Source organism: Hypanus sabinus, chromosome 11 (assembly GCF_030144855.1).
Source record: "Hypanus sabinus isolate sHypSab1 chromosome 11, sHypSab1.hap1, whole genome shotgun sequence".
In the NCBI taxonomy this organism is placed as follows: domain Eukaryota; kingdom Metazoa; phylum Chordata; class Chondrichthyes; order Myliobatiformes; family Dasyatidae; genus Hypanus; species Hypanus sabinus.
In genome coordinates, this window is record NC_082716.1 from 108,736,256 (window position 1) to 108,761,478 (window position 25,223).

A 25,223-nucleotide genomic window follows, 5' to 3' on the forward strand; every position below is an offset into this window, starting at 1 on the left:
AGGACACAGATAGAGTGGATGTGGAGAGGATGTTTCCTATAGTGGGGGAGTCTAGGACCAGAGGACACAGATAGAGTGGATGTGGAGAGGAGGTTTCCTATAGTGGGGGAGTCTAGTACGAGAGGGCACAGATAGAGTGGATATGGAGAGGATGTTTCCTGTAGTGAGGGAGTCCAGGACCAGAGGACACAGACAGAGTGGATGTGGAGGGGAAGTTTCCTGTAGAGGGGGAGTCTCGGTCCAGAGGACACAGATAGAGTGGATGTGGAGAGGATGATTCCTATAGTGCGGTAGTCTGGGACCAGAGGAAATAGATAGAGAGGATGTGGAGACGATGTTTCTTATAGTGGGGGAGTCTAGGACCAGAGGACACATATAGAGTGGATGTGGAGAGGATGTTTCCCATAGTGGGAGAGTCTAGGACCAGAGGACACAGATAGATTGGATGTGGAGAGGATGTTTCCTATAGTAGGGGGAGCCTAGGACCAGAGGACACAGATAGAGTAGTTGGGGAGAGGAAGTTTCCTAATGTGGGGGAGAATAGGGCCAGAGGGCACAGATAGAGTGGATGTGGAGAGGATGTTTCCTATAGTGGGGGAGTCTAGGACCAGAGGGCACAGATAGAGTGGATGTGGAGATGATGTTTCCTATAGTGGGGGAGTCTAGGACCAGAGGACACAGACAGAGTGGATGTGGAGAGGATGTTTCCTATAGTGGGGGAGTCTAGAACCAGAGGACACAGATAGAGTGGATGTGGAGAGGATGTTTCCTGTAGTGAGGGAGTCCAGGACCAGAGGACACAGACAGAGTGGATGTGGAGGGGAAGTTTCCTGTAGTGGGGGAGTCGAGGACAAGTGGACACAGATTGAGTGGATGTGGAGAGGATGTATCTTATAGTAAGGGTGTCTAGGACCAGAGGACACAGATAGAGTGGATGTGGAGAGGATTTTTCCTATAGTGGGGGTGTCTAGGACCAGAGGACACAGATAGAGTGCATGTGGAGAGGATGTTTCCTATAGGTGGGGGAGTCTAGGACGAGAGGACATAGATAGTGTGGATGTGGAGAGGATGTTTCTTATAGTGGGGGAGTCTAGGGCCAGAGGGCACAGATAGAGTGGATGTGGAGAGGATGTTCCCTGAAGTGGGCGAGTGTAGGACCAGAGGACACAGATAGAGTGGATGTGGAGAGGATGTTTCCTCTCATGGGGGAGTCTAGGACCAGAGGACACAGATAGAGTGCATGTGGAGAGGATGTTTCCTATGGTGGGGGAGTGTTGGACCAGAGGACACAAATAGAGTGGATGTGGAGAGGATGTTTCCTGTAGTGAGGAGGTCGAGGACCAGAGGACACAGATAGAGCGGATGTGGAGAGGATGTTTCCTATAGTGGGGGAGTGTAGGACCAGAGGACACAGACAGAGTGGATGTGGAGAGGAAGTTTCCTGTAGTGGGGGAGTCTCGGTACAGAGGACACAGATAGAGTAGATGTGGAGAGGATGTTTCCTGTAGTGGGGGAGTCTCGGACCAGAGGACACAGATAGAGTTGATGTGGAGAGGATGTTTCCTATAGTGCAGTAGTCTGGGACCAGAGGAAACAGATAGAGTAGATGTGGAGTGGATTTTTCCTATAGTGGGTGAGCCCAGGACCAGAGGACACAGATAGAGTAGATGTGGAGTGGATTTTTCCTATAGTGGGTGAGCCCAGGACCAGAGGACACAGATGGATTGGTTGGGGAGAGGATGTTTCCTATAGTGGGTGAGCCTAGGACCAGAGGACACAGATAGAGTGGTTGTGGAGAGGATGTTTCCTGTAGTGGGCGAGTCTAGGACCAGAGGACACAGACAGAGTGGATGTGGAGGGGAAGTTTCCTGTAGTGGGGGAGTCTCGGTAAAGAGGACACAGACAGAGTGGATGTGGAGGGGAAGTTTCCTGTAGTGGGGGAGTCGAGGACAAGTGGACACAGATAGAGTGGATGTGGAGAGGATGTTTCCTATAGTGCAGTAGTCTGGGACCAGAGGAAACAGATAGAGAGGATGTGGAGACGATGTTTCCTATACTGGGGGAGTCTAGGACCAGAGGACACAGATAGAGTGGATGTGGAGAGGAAGTTTCCTGTAGTGGGGGAGTCTCGGTACAGAGGACACAGATAGAGTAGATGTGGAGAGGATGTTTCCTGTAGTGGGGGAGTCTCGGACCAGAGGACACAGATAGAGTTGATGTGGAGAGGATGTTTCCTATAGTGCAGTAGTCTGGGACCAGAGGAAACAGATAGAGAGGATGTGGAGACGATGTTTCCTATAGTGGGGGAGTCTAGGACCAGAGGACACAGATAGAGTGGATGTGGAGAGGATGTTTCCTATAGTGGGGGAGTCTAGGACCAGAGGACACAGATAGAGTAGATGTGGAGTGGATTTTTCCTATAGTGGGTGAGCCCAGGACCAGAGGACACAGATGGATTGGTTGGGGAGAGGATGTTTCCTATAGTGGGTGAGCCTAGGACCAGAGGACACAGATAGAGTGGTTGTGGAGAGGATGTTTCCTGTAGTGGGCGAGTCTAGGACCAGAGGACACAGACAGAGTGGATGTGGAGGGGAAGTTTCCTGTAGTGGGGGAGTCTCGGTAAAGAGGACACAGACAGAGTGGATGTGGAGGGGAAGTTTCCTGTAGTGGGGGAGTCGAGGACAAGTGGACACAGATAGAGTGGATGTGGAGAGGATGTATCCTATAGTGCAGTAGTCTGGGACCAGAGGAAACAGATAGAGAGGATGTGGAGACGATGTTTCCTATACTGGGGGAGTCTAGGACCAGAGGACACAGATAGAGTGGATGTGGAGCGGATGTTTCCCATAGTGGGAGAATCTATGACCAGAGGACACAGATAGATTGGATGTGGAGAGGATGTTTCCTATAGTGGGGGAGTCTAGGACCAGAGGACACAGATAGAGTGGATGTGGAGATGATGTTTCCTATAGTGGGGGAGTCTAGTACGAGAGGGCACAGATAGAGTGGATGTAGAGAGGATGTTTCCTGTAGTGAGGGAGTCCAGGACCAGAGGACACAGACAGAGTGGATGTGGAGGGGAAGTTTCCTGTAGTGGGGGAGTCGAGGACAAGTGGACACAGATAGAGTGGATGTGGAGAGGATGTATCTTATAGTAAGGGAGTCTAGGACCAGAGGACACAGATAGAGTAGATGTGGAGAGGATGTTCCCTGTAGTGGGCGAGTGTAGGACCAGAGGGTACAGATAGAGTGGATGTGGAGAGGATGTTTCCTATAGTGGGGGAGTGTAGGACCAGAGGACACAGACAGAGTGGATGTGGAGAGGATGTTTCCTATAGTGGGGGTGTCTCGGACAAGAGGACACAGATAGAGTAGATGTGGAGAGGATGTTTCCTATAGTGGGGGAGTCTAGGACCAGAGGACACAGATAGAGTGGATGTGGAGAGGATGTTTCCTATGGTGGGGAAGTGTTGGACCAGAGGACACAGATAGAGTGGATGTGGAGAGGATATTTCCTATAGTGGGGGAATCTAGGACCAGAGGACACAGATAGAGTGGCTGTGGAGAGGAGGTTTCCTGTTGTGAGGGAGTCTAGGACCAGAGGACACAGATAGAGTGGATGTGGAGAGGATGTTTCCTATGGTGGGGGAGTCTAGGACCAGAAGACACAGTTAGAGTGGATGTGGAGAGGATGTTTCCGATAGTGGGGGAGTCTAGGACCAGAGGACACAGAATAGAGTGGACGTGGAGAGGATGTTTCCCATAGTGCGGCAGTCTAGGGCCAGAGGACACAGATAGAGTGGATGTGGAGAGGATGTTTCCTATAGTGGGGGAGTCTAGGACCAGAGGACACAGATAGAGTGGATGTGGAGAGGAGGTTTCCTATAGTGGGGGAGTCTAGTACGAGAGGGCACAGATAGAGTGGATATGGAGAGGATGTTTCCTGTAGTGAGGGAGTCCAGGACCAGAGGACACAGACAGAGTGGATGTGGAGGGGAAGTTTCCTGTAGAGGGGGAGTCTCGGTCCAGAGGACACAGATAGAGTGGATGTGGAGAGGATGATTCCTATAGTGCGGTAGTCTGGGACCAGAGGAAATAGATAGAGAGGATGTGGAGCCGATGTTTCTTATAGTGGGGGAGTCTAGGACCAGAGGACACATATAGAGTGGATGTGGAGAGGATGTTTCCCATAGTGGGAGAGTCTAGGACCAGAGGACACAGATAGATTGGATGTGGAGAGGATGTTTCCTATAGTAGGGGGAGCCTAGGACCAGAGGACACAGATAGAGTAGTTGGGGAGAGGAAGTTTCCTAATGTGGGGGAGAATAGGGCCAGAGGGCACAGATAGAGTGGATGTGGAGAGGATGTTTCCTATAGTGGGGGAGTCTAGGACCAGAGGGCACAGATAGAGTGGATGTGGAGATGATGTTTCCTATAGTGGGGGAGTCTAGGACCAGAGGACACAGACAGAGTGGATGTGGAGAGGATGTTTCCTATAGTGGGGGAGTCTAGAACCAGAGGACACAGATAGAGTGGATGTGGAGAGGATGTTTCCTGTAGTGAGGGAGTCCAGGACCAGAGGACACAGACAGAGTGGATGTGGAGGGGAAGTTTCCTGTAGTGGGGGAGTCGAGGACAAGTGGACACAGATTGAGTGGATGTGGAGAGGATGTATCTTATAGTAAGGGTGTCTAGGACCAGAGGACACAGATAGAGTGGATGTGGAGAGGATTTTTCCTATAGTGGGGGTGTCTAGGACCAGAGGACACAGATAGAGTGGATGTGGAGAGGATGTTTCCTATAGGTGGGGGAGTCTAGGACGAGAGGACATAGATAGTGTGGATGTGGAGAGGATGTTTCTTATAGTGGGGGAGTCTAGGGCCAGAGGGCACAGATAGAGTGGATGTGGAGAGGATGTTCCCTGAAGTGGGCGAGTGTAGGACCAGAGGACACAGATAGAGTGCATGTGGAGAGGATGTTTCCTATACTGGGGGAGTCTAGGACCAGAGGACACAGATAGAGTGGATGTGGAGAGGAAGTTTCCTGTAGTGGGGGAGTCTCGGTACAGAGGACACAGATAGAGTAGATGTGGAGAGGATGTTTCCTGTAGTGGGGGAGTCTCGGACCAGAGGACACAGATAGAGTTGATGTGGAGAGGATGTTTCCTATAGTGCAGTAGTCTGGGACCAGAGGAAACAGATAGAGAGGATGTGGAGACGATGTTTCCTATAGTGGGGGAGTCTAGGACCAGAGGACACAGATAGAGTGGATGTGGAGAGGATGTTTCCTATAGTGGGGGAGTCTAGGACCAGAGGACACAGATAGAGTAGATGTGGAGTGGATTTTTCCTATAGTGGGTGAGCCCAGGACCAGAGGACACAGATGGATTGGTTGGGGAGAGGATGTTTCCTATAGTGGGTGAGCCTAGGACCAGAGGACACAGATAGAGTGGTTGTGGAGAGGATGTTTCCTGTAGTGGGCGAGTCTAGGACCAGAGGACACAGACAGAGTGGATGTGGAGGGGAAGTTTCCTGTAGTGGGGGAGTCTCGGTAAAGAGGACACAGACAGAGTGGATGTGGAGGGGAAGTTTCCTGTAGTGGGGGAGTCGAGGACAAGTGGACACAGATAGAGTGGATGTGGAGAGGATGTTTCCTATAGTGCAGTAGTCTGGGACCAGAGGAAACAGATAGAGAGGATGTGGAGACGATGTTTCCTATACTGGGGGAGTCTAGGACCAGAGGACACAGATAGAGTGGATGTGGAGAGGAAGTTTCCTGTAGTGGGGGAGTCTCGGTACAGAGCACACAGATAGAGTAGATGTGGAGAGGATGTTTCCTGTAGTGGGGGAGTCTCGGACCAGAGGACACAGATAGAGTTGATGTGGAGAGGATGTTTCCTATAGTGCAGTAGTCTGGGACCAGAGGAAACAGATAGAGAGGATGTGGAGACGATGTTTCCTATAGTGGGGGAGTCTAGGACCAGAGGACACAGATAGAGTGGATGCGGAGAGGATGTTTCCTATAGTGGGGGAGTCTAGGACCAGAGGACACAGATAGAGTAGATGTGGAGTGGATTTTTCCTATAGTGGGTGAGCCCAGGACCAGAGGACACAGATGGATTGGTTGGGGAGAGGATGTTTCCTATAGTGGGTGAGCCTAGGACCAGAGGACACAGATAGAGTGGTTGTGGAGAGGATGTTTCCTGTAGTGGGCGAGTCTAGGACCAGAGGACACAGACAGAGTGGATGTGGAGGGGAAGTTTCCTGTAGTGGGGGAGTCTCGGTAAAGAGGACACAGACAGAGTGGATGTGGAGGGGAAGTTTCCTGTAGTGGGGGAGTCGAGGACAAGTGGACACAGATAGAGTGGATGTGGAGAGGATGTTTCCTATAGTGCAGTAGTCTGGGACCAGAGGAAACAGATAGAGAGGATGTGGAGACGATGTTTCCTATACTGGGGGAGTCTAGGACCAGAGGACACAGATAGAGTGGATGTGGAGCGGATGTTTCCCATAGTGGGAGAATCTATGACCAGAGGACACAGATAGATTGGATGTGGAGAGGATGTTTCCTATAGTGGGGGAGTCTAGGACCAGAGGACACAGATAGAGTGGATGTGGAGATGATGTTTCCTATAGTGGGGGAGTCTAGTACGAGAGGGCACAGATAGAGTGGATGTAGAGAGGATGTTTCCTGTAGTGAGGGAGTCCAGGACCAGAGGACACAGACAGAGTGGATGTGGAGGGGAAGTTTCCTGTAGTGGGGGAGTCGAGGACAAGTGGACACAGATAGAGTGGATGTGGAGAGGATGTATCTTATAGTAAGGGAGTCTAGGACCAGAGGACACAGATAGAGTAGATGTGGAGAGGATGTTCCCTGTAGTGGGCGAGTGTAGGACCAGAGGGTACAGATAGAGTGGATGTGGAGAGGATGTTTCCTATAGTGGGGGAGTGTAGGACCAGAGGACACAGACAGAGTGGATGTGGAGAGGATGTTTCCTATAGTGGGGGTGTCTCGGACAAGAGGACACAGATAGAGTAGATGTGGAGAGGATGTTTCCTATAGTGGGGGAGTCTAGGACCAGAGGACACAGATAGAGTGGATGTGGAGAGGATGTTTCCTATGGTGGGGAAGTGTTGGACCAGAGGACACAGATAGAGTGGATGTGGAGAGGATATTTCCTATAGTGGGGGAATCTAGGACCAGAGGGCACAGATAGAGTGGATGTGGAGAGGATGTTTCCTGTAGTGGGGGAGTCTCGGACCAGAGGACACAGATAGAGTGGATGTGGAGAGGATGTTTCCTATAGTGCAGTAGTCTGGGACCAGAGGAAACAGACAGAGAGGATGTGGAGACGATGTTTCCTATAGTGGGGGAGTCTAGGACCAGAGGACACAGATAGAGTGGATGTGGAGAGGATGTTTCCCATAGTGGGAGAATCTATGACCAGAGGACACAGATAGATTGGATGTGGAGAGGATGTTTCCTATAGTGGGGGAGTCTAGGACCAGAGGACACAGATAGAGTGGATGTGGAGTGGATGTTTCCTATAGTGGGGTAGTCTGGGACCAGAGGAAACAGATAGAGAGGATGTGGAGACGATGTTTCCTATACTGGGGGAGTCTAGGACCAGAGGACACAGATAGAGTGGATGTGGAGAGGATGTTTCCTATAGTGGGGGAGTCTAGTACGAGAGGGCACAGATAGAGTGGATGTGGAAAGGATGTTTCCTGTAGTGAGGGTGTCCAGGACCAGAGGACACAGACAGAGTGGATGTGGAGGGGAAGTTTCTTATAGTGGGGGAGTCTAGGGCCAGAGGGCACAGATAGAGTGGATGTGGAGAGGATGTTTCCTATAGTGGGGGAGTCTAGTACGAGAGGGCACAGATAGAGTGGATGTGGAGAGGATGTTTCCTGTAGTGAGGGAGTCCAGGACCAGAGGACACAGACAGAGTGGATGTGGAGGGGAAGTTTCTTATAGTGGGGGAGTCTAGGACCAGAGGACACAGATAGAGTGGATGTGGAGAGGATGTTTCCTCTCGTGGGGGAGGCTAGGACCAGAGGACACAGATAGAGTGCATGTGGAGAGGATGTTTCCTATAGTGGGGGAGTCTAGGACCAGAGGACACAGATAGAGTGGATGTGGAGAGGATGTTTCCTATAGTGGGGGAGTCTAGGACCAGAGGGCACAGATAGAGTGGATGTGGAGATGATGTTTCCTATACTGGGGGAGTGTAGGACCAGAGGACACAGATAGAGTGGATGTGGAGAGGATGTTTCCTCTGGTGGGGGAGTCTAGGACCACAGATAGAGTGGATGTGGAGAGGATGTTTCTCATAGTGGGGGAGTCTAGGTCCAGAGGACCAAGATAGAGTGGATGTGGAGTGGAGTTTTCCTCTCGTGGGGGAGTCTAGGACCAGAGGACACTGATAGAGTGGATGTGGCGAGGATGTTTCCTGTAGTGGAGGGAGCCTAGGACCAGAGGACACAGATAGAGTGGATGTGGGGAGGATGTTTCCTAGAGGACTCAGACAGAGTGGATGTGGAGGGGAAGTTTCCTGTAGTGGGGGAGTCTAGGACCAGAGGAAACAGATAGAGTGGATGTGGAGAGGATGTTTCTCATAGTGGGGGAGTCTAGGTCCAGAGGACCAAGATAGAGTGGATGTGGAGTGGATTTTTCCTCTCGTGGGGGAGTCTAGGACCAGAGGACACTGATAGAGTGGATGTGGAGAGGATGTTTCCTGTAGTGGAGGGAGCCTAGGACCAGAGGACACAGATAGAGTGGATGTGGAGAGGATATTTCCTATAGTTGGGGGAGCGTAGGACCAGAGGAGACAGACAGAGTGGATGTGGAGAGTATGTTTCCTATAGTAGGGGAGTTTAGGACAAGTGGGCACAGATGGAGTGGATGTGGAGAGGATATTTCCTTATTGAGTTCAAAAGTCAAGAGGTTTTGTTGTAGTTTTACAAAGCTCTGGTTAGGCCACGTCTGGAGTTTCGCACACAGTTCTGGTCGTTACGCTATAGGGAGGACGTTGAGGCTTTGTAGAGGGTGCAGAAGAGGTTTATCATGATGCTGCCGGGTTTAGGGGGCATGTGCTGTAACGAGAGGCTGGATAAACTTGGGTTGTTTTCTCTGGAGTGTCGGAGACTGGAGGGAGATCTAATACTGGTTTTTAAGGTTATGAGAGGCATAGAGAGAGTGGACAGGGAGTATCTGTTTCCCAGGGTGGAAATGTCTAATACCAGAGGGCATGCATTGAAGATGCGGGAGGTGGGGTTAGGTTCTCGGGGGATGTGAGGGGTAAATTTTTTACTCAGAGAGTGGTGGATGTCTGGAATGTGCTGCCTGGTGTGGTGGTACAGGCGAGTATATTAGAGGCTTTAGAGATGTTTGGTTATGCAGGTGGATGTGAGGAAGATGGAGGGATATGGACACGGTGTAGGTAAGAGTAATTAGTTTTTGAGGGTTTGTTTTTATTTACTTTTAAGCTGGTTCGGCACAACATTGTGGGCCAAAGGGCCTGTCCCTGGGCGGTAATGAACCATAGAACATTACAGCACAGAAACAGGCCCTTCGGCCCTTCTTGGCTGTGCCGTACCATTTTTCTGCCTAGTCCCACTGACCTGCACCTGGACCATATCCCTCCATACCCCTCTCATCCATGTACCTGTCCAAGTTTTCCTTAAATGTTAGAAGTGAGCCTGCATTTACCACTTCATCTGGCAGCTCATTCCACACTCCCACCACTCTCTGCGTGAAGAAGCCCCCCCCAGTGTTCCCTTTAATCCCTTCACCCTTAACCCATGTCCTCTGTTTTTTTTACTCCCCTGACCTCAGTGGAGAAAGCCTGCTTGCATTCACTCTATCTTTACCCATCATAATTTTATACACCTCTATCAAATCTCCCTTCATTCTTCTACACTCCAGGGAATAAAGTCCTAACCTATTCAACCTTTCTCTGTAACTCAGTTTCTCAAGTCCCGGCAACATCCTTGTAAACCTTCTCTGCACTCTTTCAACCTTATTAATATCCTTCTTGTAATTCAGTGACCAAAACTGCACACAATAATGTTTTTTGTTCTATGTACCGAGTTATTTGCCTACAGTGCCTGAAAGCTTGATCAAAAGACATCGGTACTTAGCAAAGTCTGAAAGAAAGCCTGGATTACTGGATTACTCAATGGCTGTCACACTATGACCCATGAAGAATGGGGAGAAAATCTATACGTCCATAACCTGCACGAGAATTCACCTTACCAATGGCAATTTATCAATATTTGGAGGAATTGCATTTCCTCTGCTCTCAGGTGTTTATCTTTTTAAACTCACACTGTACTCCATTTTCCCCCTGACAAACAACGCATGATCTCCTGGCAAAGATTTGTCTCTGACAAACCATGAAGAGCTGCTGCCCAAATGATTCACCCAGCAATGTCATTAATGTAACCCCAGTTTCCAAACAATGTCTGTTCAATTTCAAAGCTGCCTGTAAGGATTTTGTATGTTCTCTCCGGGTGCTCTGGTTTCCTCCCACATGCCAAAGACGTAAGAGTTGGTAGGTTAATTAATTGCTCATTGTAAATGGTCCCAAGAGTTAAATTGTTGAGTGGTGGCGTGTCTCAAAGGGCCAGAGGGGCCTATTCTGTGGAGTATCTCAACAAGCAAATAAAAACTTGCAAAACATTCAAGCTCTTCCTCATCGTATGCTGTGCTTCATTAATCAAAGCACTGAGGACCAAGAGTGAGGATGTCATGTTGAAACTGTATGCGATGTTGGTGAGGCTGAACTTGGAGTTTTGTGTGGAGTTCTGGTCACCTACCTGCAGGAAAGATATCAACAAGATTGAAAGAGTGCAGAGAGTATTTACGAGGATGCTGCCAGCACCTGAGGACCCGGGCTATCTATTTATTTATTTATTGAGACAGTGCGGAATAGGCCCTTCCAACTCTTCAATCCCCGATTTAATCCTGGTCTAATCACGGGACTGTTTCCAATGACCAATTAACCCACCAACTGGTACGTCATTGGACTCTGGGAGGAAACCGGAGCACCCGGAGGAAACCGACACACAAACTCCTTAAAGGCAGCAGCAGCAATTGAAACTGGGTTGCTGGTACCATAAAGTGTTGGGCTACCAAAATCACCACTGTGCTGCCCCAATATAGGGAAAGGTTGAGTAGGTTAGAACTTTATTCCCTGGAGCAGAGGAGACTGAGGGAAGATTTGATTTAATGGAAGTATGAGGGGTACAGACAGAGTAAACGCAAGTAAGCTTTTTCCACTGAGATCAGGTAAGTGTAGAACTAAAGGTCAAAGGTTTAGGGGAGGAGATCTTAAACTTCTTTTATGCCTTGGAGCTCTACCATTAACCAAGTGGTCCATGGACCCCTGGTTGAGGGTGAAAGGTGAAGTATTTAAGGGGAACTTGAGAGAGATCTTTTTCACTCTGAGGGAGGCGAGAGTGCGGAACGAGCTGCCTGTGAAAGTGGTAGATGTGGGTTTGGTTTCAACTTTGAAGAGAAATTTGGATAAGTACGTGCATGGGAGGGGTTGGAGGGGTACGGTCCAGGTGCAGGGTGATGGGATTAGGCAGTAGAACAGTTTGGCATGGATGAGACGGGCCAAAGGACCTGTTTCTGTGCCTTAACTCTGACTCACCGTGCAGTTGTGCCTTGGATCGGGAGGCCCGAATCAACTTGAACACACCAGCAGTACCCAGTGGCCTGGTGACACTGCACCTGCTTGTAGAGACCGCCAGTGCTGCACTGTGGAACGAAGGCTCCCTCGTACTGATGCAGCTTCGCCTCTTCAATGGCAGCTCGGCGCTCCTGTTCACAAGACACTAACAAAGGGACAGAAAACACATAAAAAGGACCATCCAGCATTCACCCCTCCTGCTGAAACCTCTTCTGAAAGCAGCCAGCAATCCATTGGGTGAAGTTGGCAGGTTCAGCAGAATCTACAGGGGCAGGGGAAAATCGATGTGCTTGTGGGGAGGGGGCTCGGGGAAGGCAACGTATTGGTCTAAAGCCTTGCAGGGTCTCAATCCAAAACAGTGACGATTCTTACTCCCACCCCTCCCACAGACTCTTCCTAAACTGCAGCTTCCTCCAGCTGATGCTCCAGATGGCAGCATCTGTAATTGCTTGTGTCTACTGTTTTCAAGAGGTGGTGGGGTGGTGAAACACCTCTACCAAAGGAGGGGTAAGGCGCTCCTTCCCTCCACTAGCCTGCAGGTCACCCTTGGGCAAATATAGCACCTGCTTAGCACCCCCCCCCCACCCAGATCGGGATACGTGAAGCCCTGGGAGCATGTAATGGTCGTATGAGCAGCTGGTAGATATCACCAAGTCCTGGTGATGTGACCACTGACACCAGGCAGACAATCTCTGAAGAGTATTGATAATGGCTGGGGTCACCCATCTTGTAAAGACACTGCCCAGAAGAAGGCAATGGCAAACTACTACAAAATTTTGCCAAGAGCAATCACAGTCAAGACCATGATCACCCACATCGTATGACATAGCACATTATGATAACTACAACCAAAGAGTCAGATTGCCCACAAGAAAGCAGCTCCCATCAAGAACTACTGCCATCCAGTCCATGCTCTCTTCTCACTACTATCATCAGGCAGGAGGTCCCACACCACCAGGTTCAGGGACAGTTATTACCCCACAACCATCAGGCTCCTGAACCAAATAGGCTAACTTCACTCACCACAATGAGCCTCAGGTCCCACACCACCAGGTTCAGGAACAGTTATTACCCCACAACCATCAGACTCCTGAACCAGTTTGGATAACTTCCCTCACCACAATGAGCCTCAGGTCCCACACCACCAGATTCAGGAACGGTTATTACCCCTCAACCATCAGGCTCCTGAACCAGTGTGGATAACTTCATTAACTACGATGAGCCTCAGGTCCCACATCACCAGGTTCAGGAACAGTTATTACCCCACAACCATCAGACTCCTGCACCAGAGTGGATAACTTCACTCCCCACAATGAGCCTCAGGTCCCACATCACCAGGTTCAGGAACAGTTATTACCCCACAACCATCAGACTCCTGCACCAGAGTGGATAACTTCACTCACCTCAATTCTGAACTGATTTTACAATCTATAGACTCACGTTCAAGAACTCTACAACTCAACTTTTCAAACTTTTTTTTAACTATATGCATAACTTGCCTTCTTTTGCATGTCACATGACATGGCAGACAATGATGATGAGGATGATGACTGCTTTAGGAGGTTCTCATTTCCCAGCAAGCTAACTTACAAGATGCCTTAAACTGGGAAGTAACTTCATTTTCAGGGACATGTGTTCATGGATGTCAGTTTGACAATGTCACAAAGGAATCAAGTAACGAATGACAGGGAACCTGAGTCTCGTGTGTCAATCACTTGGGAAATACCAGCTTCAACTTAATAGCCCCAGCAAATGCTAACTCATTCATTTCCAGGCAAGGATCAGAACACAGTTAAGAAAAAACAGGTAATTTAGCCACGGATCAGAATTAGCTGCAGAAAGTTGTAAGTTCAGCCAGCTCCATCCTAGGCACTATCCTCTTCACTATCGAGATCTTCAAAAGGTTGTTAAATCGGAATCAGAATCAGACTTTAATCACCAAATACCTGTACACATACAAGGTATTTACTTCCAGTAGATGTTGTCTCTCTGCTCATAACAGATGATAAATATAAATGAAAATATAGATTATACATACAAGTAGTGCAATCCAAGTAATAGTTAGCCAACAGTTAACCGGCAGTTAACTGTTCAGCAAAGTGACCGCAGTAGGGAAAAAACTTCTCCAGTGCCTATTAGTCTTAGTCTGGAGGGATCTGAAGCGCCTACCAGACGGAAGCAGTTCAAACAGTCCGTGCGCAGGATGGGAGGAGTCCTTTATGATGTTCCCCGCCCTCTTCTTCAACCTGGAAGAGTACAGGTCCACAATAGAGGGCAGGGAGGCTCCAATGATGCGCTCGGCAGTCCTCACTGTGCGCTGTAGTCTGGTTCTATCCTGCTTGGTGGCGGCTCCAAACCACACAGTGATGGAGGTGCACAGGACAGACTCAATGACTGCAGTGTAGAACTGCAGCAGCAATTCCTGAGGCAGACCATATTTCCTCAAGAGCCACAGGAAGTACATCCGCTGCTGGGCCTTCTTCAGGATGGAGCTGATGTTCTGCTCCCACTTCAGATCCTGAGAGATGGTGGTTCCCAGGAACCTGAAGTTCTCCACGGTGGACACAGGGCTGCCGAGGACTGTGAGGGGGGACATAACGGGGGGACATAATAATAAAATATTTCATTTCATGGGATCTGGATGATGCCTCAAAAAGGCCACATGCACATGGATGGAATTAGAAAGAAGGCATAACAGCATCTATATTTCATTAAGAGATTTGGTTTGTCAAGTAAAACACTTGAAAGCTTCTACAAAAGTACCATGAAGAGCATTCTAACTGGTTGCATCACCATCGATATGGAGGGGCCACTGCACAGCACTGGAAAAAACAACCACACGGTCCCTCCCATTCCATAGGATCACTTCCAACTGCCAAACATTATCTAGCACAGAACACTGGACAACAAAGATACTGCTTTCTGAATACTTTAGGGTGTATCTAATGGATTTTGGGCTGCTGATCATGAAAATCACAATGAAATTTCTTGACCAGTCACTATTTTTTTAAAATCTCACATATTTGTTATTTCAGTTCATGATTCAATCCATAATAGCTGATGCCAAGATTAAAGAAGGTATTTTCATTCATCCATAAATCAAACAGGCCATCAAAGACAAGCAATTCAAAGAACTTATAATGGGACCGGAGAAAATCACATGGAAGACATTCAAGGATTTTGTCAGAAATTTTCTTGGCAACTACAGAGCATCAAACTACGTGCAGCTGGTTGATAACATGCTTCAAACATACAAAACCATGAAGCGCAACATGTCACTAAAGATTCATTTTCTGCATTCCCATTTAGACTCCTTCCCTGGCATATCTTGGCACTGTCAGTGATGAACATGGTGAAAGGTTTCACCAGGACATTATGATCCTGGAGAAACAGGATATGGGCAACTGGAATCCATTAATGCTAGCTAATTATTGTTGAACACTTAGCAAGAAGCCCCATACACTGAGTACAAATGAGAATCATCAACAAAACATTTCTAACTTAGTTGAACTATTGCAAAGTTCCAGCTCCATTATACATTTAATTGCATTATATTCAATAAAAGTTAATTTCTTGTTTCTCCAAATTCCTCCGTGATACAAGTAGTCTGAAATTATATTTGTGTTCAGCTTCAAGCCGTCTATTTCTAAGGAAGCAACACTTCAGGAAAAAATTGTTGTCCAGTGATATTAATGGTGGTTTGTATCGCATGGAGTCCCTCCTACTTACCCAGCTTCAAGCTGCGGTTTGACTTGGCATCCCTGATGAATAGGAACCACGGGGCTGGGTACGACAGTTCTACAAGACAAATGCAACTGAAAATTTGTGCTGGACTTGAAAAGGGCTGTTCACTCACAAACCCCATGAGCAGTTTTGTAAAGAAGAATGGGGAAAATTACAGTGTGCAGATGTGCAAAGCTGATAGAAACCTATCCACACAGACTCCAGGCTGTAATTGCTGCCAAAGCTGCATCTACCAAATGCTGACCTGAAGGGGGTGAGTAATCAATTATTTTATGTACAATAATTGCAATAAATTTAGACCAATTGGTGGAAATTTGTTTTCACTTTGACATTATGGAGTCTTTTCTTATAAAAGGTAAATACTTTTTACAGGCACTGTATATGTGCCTAAGCTTTCGCACAGAACTGTAAATCTTATGGTCTTATGTCATAAGACATAGCAATCATTTATTTCTTTCTTTTTGTATTTGCGCAGCTTGTTATCTTTTGCATTCTGGTGGAAGACCCGAGTTGGTGCCATCTTTCATCGATTATTTTATGGTTATTTCTCTATAATGGATTTATTGAGTGTGCCTGGAAGAAAATTAATTGCAGAGTTGTATGTGGTGACATAATAATAAATGTACTTTGAACTTGTACTGACAGAGAGACCACAGATACTTCACCTGGAATTTTAGAGACCAGAAGTACATCTTTATGCTTCTCATCAGCAGACCTCTGCCTGGGATTATCCACTGTCTCAGCTGTTTGGGAGAAATCCAAACAAAAGTTGGAAGGATTTGGAACTGGACCTTTTCTATTGGATTGCATGCTTTGATCAACTGAGTTACATGGTACCTTTAGATCAGTCCTTTCAATTAAACTGTGTTGACAATGACACACTGATTAAACTCGATTCACTGCCTGAAACAATATTCCTCTTCTCTTCCAGAAGCATAAATTCCCAGGAGATTTGCAAACCCAGTTATTTTAAGGGTGACGATTATACAACACATACAGGTCCCATGGGCTTAATTTCTCCTCCTTCAAGCCTCCTGCCTTCTTGAAATTCCTAACCTTGGCTGAGCCACTACAGGTCAGAAGTTGACTGCCCTCTCTGAGGAAGTGGCATTACTTCCGAAGACCCTTGTACCCCTTCTTCTCCCCACCTTCTTATTCAGGCTTCTTCACCCTTCCTTTCTAGTCCTGGTTAAGGGTCTCAGGCCGAAACATCGACTGTTTGTTCCTCTCCATGGATGTTGCCAGAGATCCTCTGGCATTCTGAGTGTGTGGTAGCCTAGAACATTTACAGGTCTAGTTATGTTTGGCCTTTTGTGAGTATGTGGAACATTGTCCAAATCTCTCTGAGATCTCCTCCTCATCTTCTGTTACGGTGCACTTGATGATGTTGGAAACCACCGGTTTTTTAAGTTATAAGATTTGTGCTTTTTGACAAACCCATGCATTTTTCCAAGATCGTTCATCCCCACTCACTGGCAGAAAGCGGTATAGCAGCTAAACTAACGGTTTATCAACTTTCTTATTTTTCATTAGCACATTGCCACATGATGTAATTGTTTTAATTATGTTTCCTGTTAACTAGTTTGCACCTATCGAAGGAATTTCCCTTCTCTTATCTATAAAAGTGATGGATTTTTCAGGGGCACCATCTTGACTTCTTTGCCTACGCATCCATACACCTCTCAGCATTGTTTCCCGGCTCTTTATTTCACTTGCTTAGTATTTGTATGTCTGTTTGCACTCTAAAATAAACAGAAATATTGAAATTAAGTCTGCTCATTATTCCTGACTCCCGTAAGTACCCTGAGGATCAGAAAATAAACAGAAATCCAATAGTAATCACTTCAATCCCATTCCCAGGTCACTCTTGGCTACAATCTTTTCAATCGTTAAGTCAATAGTATAATGTAGTTACTTGGTAGTGTAGATAATTAGAACATACAGTGGCATGCAAAAGTTTGGGCACCCCTGGTCAAAATTTCTGTTACTGTGAATAGCTAAGCGAGTAAAAGATGACCCGATTTCCAAAAGGCATAAAGTCAATAATAACATATTTCTTTAATACTTTAAGCAAGATTACTTTTTTATTTTCATCTTTTACAGTTTCAAAATAACAAAAAAGGGGAAGTGCCTGAAGCAAAAGTTTGGGCACCCTGCATGGTCAGTACTTAGTAACACCCCCTTTGGCAAGTATCACAGCTTGTAAACGCTTTCTGTAGCCAGCTAAGAGTCTTACAGTTCTTGTTTCGGGGATTTTCGCCCATTCTTCCTTGCAAAAGGCATCGAGTTCTGTGAGATTCTTGGGCCATTTTGCACGCACTGCTCTTTTGAGGTCTATCCACAGATTTTCGATGATGTTTAGGTTGGAGAACTGTGAGGGCCATGGCAAAACCTTCAGCTTGCGCCTCTTGAGGTAATCCGTTGTGGATTTTGAGGTGTGTGTAGGATCATTATCCTGTTGTAGAAGCCATCCTCTTTTCATCTTCAGCTTTTTTTTTACAGACAGTGTGATGTTTGCTTTAGAATTTGTTGGTATTTAATTGAATTCATTCTTCCCTCTACCAGTTAAATGTTCCCCATGCCACTGGCTGCAACACAAGCCCAAAGCAGGATCAATCCACCCCCATGCTTAACAGTTGAAGAGGTTCTCTTTTCATGAAATTCTGCACCCTTTTTTCTCCAAACATACCTTTGCTCATTGCAGCCAAAAAGTTCTATTTTAACTTCATCAGTCCACAGGACTTGTTTCCAAAATCCATCAGGCTTGTTTAGATGTTCCTTTGCAAACTTCTGATGCTGTATTTTGTGGTGAGGACGCATGAAAGATTTTCTTCTGATGACTCTTCCAAGAAGGTCATATTTGTGCAGGTGTCGCTGCACAGTAGAACAGTGCACCACCACTCCAGAGTCTGCTAAATCTTCCTGAAGGTCTTTTGCAGTCAAACGGGGGTTTTGATTTGCCTTTCTAGCAATCCTATGAGCAGTTCTCTTGGAAAGTTTTCTTGGTCTTCCAGACCTCAACTTGACCTCCACCTTTACTGTTAACCGCCATTTCTTAATTACATTACGAACTGAGGAAACAGCTACCTGAAGACGCTTTGCTATCTTCTTATAGCCATCTCCTGCTTTGTGGGCATCAGTTATTTTAATTTTCGGAGTGCTAGGCAGCTGCTTAGAGGAGCCCATGGCTGCTGACTGTTGGGACAAGGTATAAAGCTTTGAAATTTGCATCACCTGGCCTTTCCTAACAATGACTGTGAACAAGCCACTGCCCTAACAAGCTAATTAAGGTTTGAGTACTTGGTAAAAGTTATCTGCGTGCTCAAATCTCTTAGAGTGCCCAAACTTTTGCATGGTGCTCCTTTCCTTTTTTCACTCTAAAATTGTACAAAACAAAAACAATACACCAATCTTACTTAAAATGTTGAAAAGTATGTTTCATCTTTAACTTTATGACTTTTAGAGATCAGTTCATCTTCTACTCGCTTAACTATTCACAGTAACAGAAATTTTGACCAGGGTGCCCAAACTTCTGCATGCCACTGAACCAATGAGGGACACGTACCTTTACCCTTGTGAGACGTGGTTCTTGAGTTTGCTTGAAGTTTGACTCCTTGTTCTGGGATCAGAAAAGAAAAGAATCGAAAAGGGACTATTATTGAGGTTAGTATTATCTATTCTACCCACACATTGATTAGATGCTTAGTAGCAACAAAAGAGTTGAATGGACAGTTTGTAAGACATGAGACAACATTGCCCAGATCCGACTTTGATGCTGCCTCTCATGCACAACCAGAGTGGCACATTAGTGCAATGTTTTTATAGTGTCAGTGGTTTGAAGATCTTTGAGAGGTTGGTTATGGCTAGAATTAGCTCCTGTCTCAGCAAGGACTTGGACCCACTGCAATTTGCCTGTTGCCACAGTGGGTCTACAGCAGATGCAGTCTTGTTTGCTCTTCACGCGGCCTTGGATCACCCGGACAATACAAATACCTAGCAACACACAAAATGCTACAGCAACTCAGCAGGCCAGGCAGCATCCAGAAAAAGAGTATAGCTGAGGTTTCAAGCCCAGATGCTGCCCGGCCTGCTGGGTTCCTCCAGCATTTTGTGTGTGTTGCTCAGATTTCCAGCATTTTCAGATTTTCTCTTGTTTGTGAATATAAATAACTACGCCAGGATGCTGTTCATTGACTACAGCTCAGAATTTAATACCATCATTCCTACAGTTCTGATCAAAAAAAGTCCAGAGCTTGGGCCTCTGTACCTCCCTCTGCAACTGGATTCTCAACTATCTAACTAAAAGTCCACAATCTGTGTGGATCAGACATAACATCTCCACCTCTGCATCAACACTGGTGCACCACAGGGTTAAGTGCTTAGCCCACTGCTCTACTCTCTCTACACCCATGACTGGGTGGCTAAGCATAGCTCAAATTCTATCTATAAATTTGCTGATGATACAGTCATTGTTGGCAGAATCTCAGATGGTGATGAAAAGGTGAGATATATCAGCTTGTTGAGTGGTGTCACAGCAACAACCTTGCACTCAATGTCAGTAAGACCAAAGAACTGATTGTGGACTGGAGAAAGGACAAGACGAGGGAACAAGCACCAGTCCTCATCGAAGGATCAGAAGTGGAAAGAGTGAGCAATTTCAAGATCCTCTGTACCAACATCTCTGAGGATCAATCCTAGACCCAACACATCGATGTAGCTATAAAGAAGGCAAGACAGCAGCTATATTTCATTCAGAGTTTGAGGAGATTTGACCCAAAGACACTCACAAATTTCTACAGATGTACCATGGAGAGCATTTTAACCAGCTGCGTCACCATCTGGTATTGGGGCGGGGGGCACTGCACAGGACCGAAATAAGGTGCAGAGAGTTGTAAACTTAGTCAGCTCCATCATGGACACTAGCCTCCATGGTATCCAGGACATCTTCAAGGAGCGATGCCTCTAAAAGGCGGCATCCATCATTAAGAACCCCTATCACCCAGGACATGCCCTCTACTCATTGCTACCATCAGGGAGGAGGTACAGGAACCTGAAGATACGCACTCACCGATTCAGGAACAGCTTCTTCCCCTCTGCCATCCGATTTCTGAATGGACATTGAGCCCATGAACACCACCTCACTAATTTTTTTTCTAGTTTTGCACTACTTATTTAGCTATTTAGTATATAATATATATACTTACCGCAATAATGTATTGCATTGTACTGCTGCTGCACAGGCAACTAATTTCACGCCAGTGATATTAAACCTGATGAATTCGGATTTGAAGAATGGGATTTCAATTCCCGATACTGTCTGTAAGGAGCTTATACGTTCTCCGCGTGACCGCGTGGGTTTTCTCCCACATTGAAAAAGATGTACGGGTTAGTATGCTGTGGGAATGTTATGTTGATGCCAGTACAGTGGCGATGTTGCCCCAAGCCCCCAGCAAATGACATATTTCACTGTATATTTCCTCGTCCATGTAACAAGTCTTTATACTGCTTTCCACACAAGTGTTGTAAATGGACAAGTATATGGATCAGAGGTCTACAGAGAGATCCAACAGCCAGTAAGGTGGTACTGCAATGCTCCACGGGGAGTAAAGGGCATGACGAGGCACAGAAGACCTCATGATCATCCACTGAAACCAAGGAAGCCCACAGTTTGTGACGCTTGTTCGTATCACTGGACCCCGACTTCCGCGGTCAAGAGAGCGGAACTGCCCCAGTGCAATGGCTCTTCCACTTTAAAAACCCCCCCACACGGGTTTCCTGCCACTGGTGAATGCAACGTACAACCACCGCATGGAGCAGAAAGGTCACGGGCCAAAGACCGGCAAATTGGACTAGCTTGGATGGACATCAGGGTTGGTTGGATGAGTTGAGCTAAAGCGCCTGTTTCTGTGCAATGTGGGTTTGTGCGACATCTGAGATCTTCCACACGGTATTGGATCCACAGGGTTGGTTGGATGAGTTGAGCTAAAGCGTCTGTTTCTGTGCAATGTGGGTTTGTGCGACATCTGAGATCTTCCACACAGAGGGGTGGAGTTTCAAGATGGCGACGTAAGCATCTGCCTTTTAGGCGCTCTTTATTTTTTTAACTATAATCACCCTTTAATTAGATCTTTTCGAACTTAATCATATGAGTTGCTACCTTTGATTGACCCTTTTTTCCTAAAATAATAGTTGATCTAATCTTGTCAAACCTAAAATGGCTACAAGTAAGAAATCGGCTAAGGATCCTGTATCCATCGACGCAATTTCTGATCTTTTGGACATTAAACTGGATGTTAAATTTGCGGGTATGGAAGGTAAATTGGACAATAAACTGGATGCTAAATTTGCGGGTCTGGAAGGCAGACTAGAAGGTAAATTGGACAGTAAACTGTTAAATTTGGAAAGGAGGATTATTACGAAAATATCCGATCTTGAAGGAGTTGTTAAATCGCTTGAAACTAAGTTTCAGTCGCAGGCGTTAGTGGTTCAGCAGCTTGGAAATAAGACCACGACTCTTGAACAATCAATCTGTGAAAAAGCACGTACAATTGAAGTGTTAGAGAAGAAGATAGAGTCGACTGCTAAAACTTTAGATCAGTATAAGTTTAAAATTACTGATCTTGAAAATCGTTCTCGCAGACAGAATTTGCGCATCATCGGAATTCCCGAAAAAGTTGAGTCCGGTGATTTAACTGAATTTTTCTCTAAATTACTGTGGGAAATTTTCAGTGGTGAAGGTTTGAAAAATGAACCTGTTATCGACCGCGCTCATAGAGTTGCGAGGCTTTCGTCTGTGCCTGATAAACCTCGAGCGGTGATTGTTCGCCTTCATTATCCTCGTGAGAAAGAGCTTCTAATTCGGTTAGCTCGTAAAAAAGGTATGATCTCCTACAAAAATTACTCATTTCGAATTGTTGAGGATTATTCTTATGAAGTAATGAAAGCCAGGATCGCTTTTAAACCAGTGATGGCAGAGATTCATTCGATTGGATTTAAACAAGCTTTAATGTATCCAGCGAAGCTTAGAATTGTGCTGCCCGACAACAGTCTACACTTTTTTAACACTCCTGAAGAAGCGAAGAAATTTGTTGAAGAATATCGATCCTCTAGTGCAACTTGAACTATGAGTTACATTGAAGATTTTTTTTTTGGAGAGAGGATGTCATTTCATTTTAAGTTTTAACCCTGGAAGTTGGGTTATAACTTTTTATTTTGAACTATGGATCTGGGTCTTTTTTTTTACTACTATTATTATTGCTTATAGATGCTGTTTTAATTTTTATAATATCCTTTTTTATACACGTTTGTATTTTGTAATAATGAATTATTTTTTCAAAATGTCGTTTCTTCTTCCCATAAGTCTTTACTTTTTATAAGCGTTTATTTGCTTGCCTGTATTTAGAAATGGAACAAAGGTTTTGAATTCTTTTTTTTAGTCTTTTTTTTATATATGTTGTAGTGTCTATTAAATCTTTTTTTTTAAAAAAAATTCTATTTTGATAACTTTTTTTTTACTAAATTTTCTTATTAGATTGCTGAATTTATATTCATATTTTGTAATATGGCTTTCTCAAAATGTCGTTTCTTCTTCCCATAAGTCTTGGCTTGTGAAACGTCATCTTTGTATCTGAATATGGAATTTCTTTTTTAAAGGTGTATTACATTTTTAAACTTTAATGTTCATTTTTTTTTTATTAATGATTTTTCTGGTTTTACTATTTTAGTTTTTTTTTGATTTGTCTGATATGTGTGTGTATGTGTATGTATATATATATATATGTAGGTATATATATATATATATATGTAGGTATATATATATATATATATATATATATATTGCAACTCTATATTTTAATTAGGGTGTTATATAGTTTTTTCTTAAAAAAATTTTCTTATGGAGCTGCCATCTTGAAATGGGGGTAATATTAGTATTAGTTTATGCGCCTGCCGCTTGGCTTTCTTTCAAAGGGTGGGGGGAGGGGGGAGGGATCTTTTTTCATGCTTTTGCTTTTTATTTTTTTGCTTTTAGTTTATGGGCTGACTTTAAATTGTTAATATTGTTGAGGTGTCAGGATCTCCGGTTGCTCCTGAATCAATTTTCCTTCTTCCTAAATTGTGGGTTATGTGTCTTTTTAACCTTTTATGATACACACAATTAATATTGGTATGATGGATAAATCTATTAACTTTATCTCGTGGAATACTAATGGTTTAAATCATCCGATTAAACGTAAAAAAATATTTAAAGTATTCCATAGATTGAACGCTAATATTATTTTTGCACAGGAGACCCATATTAGGAGGGAGGATAATCAACGTTTTTTTAGGTTCTGGAAAGAACAACAATTTCACTCAAATTGTACCGCTAAAATTAGGGGTGTGTCTATTTTTATAGACGCCTCAATTTCGTTTACACATTATGAAATTATTTCTGATCCACAGGGTAGATTTTTGTTGATAACTGGTTTACTTTTTAATCGGAAAGTTGTTTTAGTTAATATTTATGCTCCAAACTTTGATTGTCCTGAATTTTTTAAACGTTTATTTACTTCTCTTCCTAATTTGAATGAATATATGTTGATTATGGGTGGAGACTTTAATTGTTGTTTGAATCCTTCGATGGATAGATCTAAACCTATTCGAACTCTTCCGAATAGATCAGCTTTACTTATTAATTCTTTTATGGTTGATTCTGGAATTACTGAAATATGGCGGTTTTTGAACCCTAAAGATAAAGAATTTTCATTTTTTTCACATGTATATCATAGTTATTCTAGAATTGATTATTTCCTTATTGATCATCATTTATTAACAGATGTTATTGATTGTAAATACGATTCTATTGCTATTTCGGATCATGCGCCTTTGAAGTTATCTATCAAGATTCCGGACTCTTCTATCAATACTAGATCTTGGAGACTTAATGCTACTTTACTTCAAGATCCAGAATTTATTACCTTCATAAAACAACAAATTGACTTATTTTTTTCAACAAACTATAATGAAGAGATTGATAAAGGAATACTTTGGGACTCTTTCAAGGCTTTTATTCGTGGACAAATTATTTCATATTCCGCTGGTAAAAGAAAACAAAGATATTCAGATATAGCTTTATTGGTGGATAAAATTAAAGAAATTGATAAGATTTATTCTGTTACTCCTACCAAAGAACTTTATAAGAAGAGAGTTGAGCTTCAAATGGAACATAGTTTATTATTATCTTCTTCAATTGAGAATCAATTAATTAAGACTAGGGCTCAATTTTATATTCATAGTGATCGAACTGGTAAATTGTTAGCTAATCAATTAAAAGCTATTTCGACTAAGCGACAAATTATTAAAATTCGTAAACAAGACGGTAATTTAACTACTGATTATAAAGAAATCAATAACACTTTTCAAGATTTTTATAAATCTTTATATCAATCAGAATTTGACGGTGACCGGTTTACGATGGATAATTTTTTTAATAACTTGAATATTCCTAAACTGATAGATGAAGATTGTAGCTTGCTTGATGCTCCTATTTCTATGGATGAAATAAGAGAGGCTATCTCATCAATGAATTCAGGGAAAGCTCCTGGTCCTGATGGTTTTATTGTAGAATTTTTTAAAACTTTTTCTTTATTGCTTTCTCCTTGGCTATGTGAAATCTTTAATGATGCGTTTGTTAAGAAGAGACTACCTCAATCGTTTTATGAAGCTACTATCTCTCTAATTCTTAAAAAAGATAAAGATCCTACTTTATGTGCATCTTATCGCCCTTTATCATTATTAAATG

At 44.6% G+C, this 25,223-nt stretch overlaps 1 protein-coding gene across 2 annotated transcripts in view; it reads right to left on the reverse strand.

Moving 5' to 3' along the window:
- The window catches only part of LOC132402270 (SPARC-related modular calcium-binding protein 1-like), a 124,371-nt gene that overhangs the window by 12,423 nt on the left and 86,725 nt on the right, over nt 1–25,223 (reverse strand). Inside the window, exons 6-9 of one of the 2 annotated variants that reach the window (XM_059985088.1) lie at nt 19,008–19,061; nt 16,108–16,185; nt 15,428–15,496; nt 11,660–11,843 (exon numbers count right to left, since the gene is read on the reverse strand). In XM_059985088.1, coding sequence (XP_059841071.1) covers nt 11,660–11,843; nt 15,428–15,496; nt 16,108–16,185; nt 19,008–19,061 — 385 coding nt within the window. The remainder of the gene's footprint in view (nt 1–11,659; nt 11,844–15,427; nt 15,497–16,107; nt 16,186–19,007; nt 19,062–25,223) is intronic. The other variant, XM_059985089.1, reaches the window with a different exon arrangement.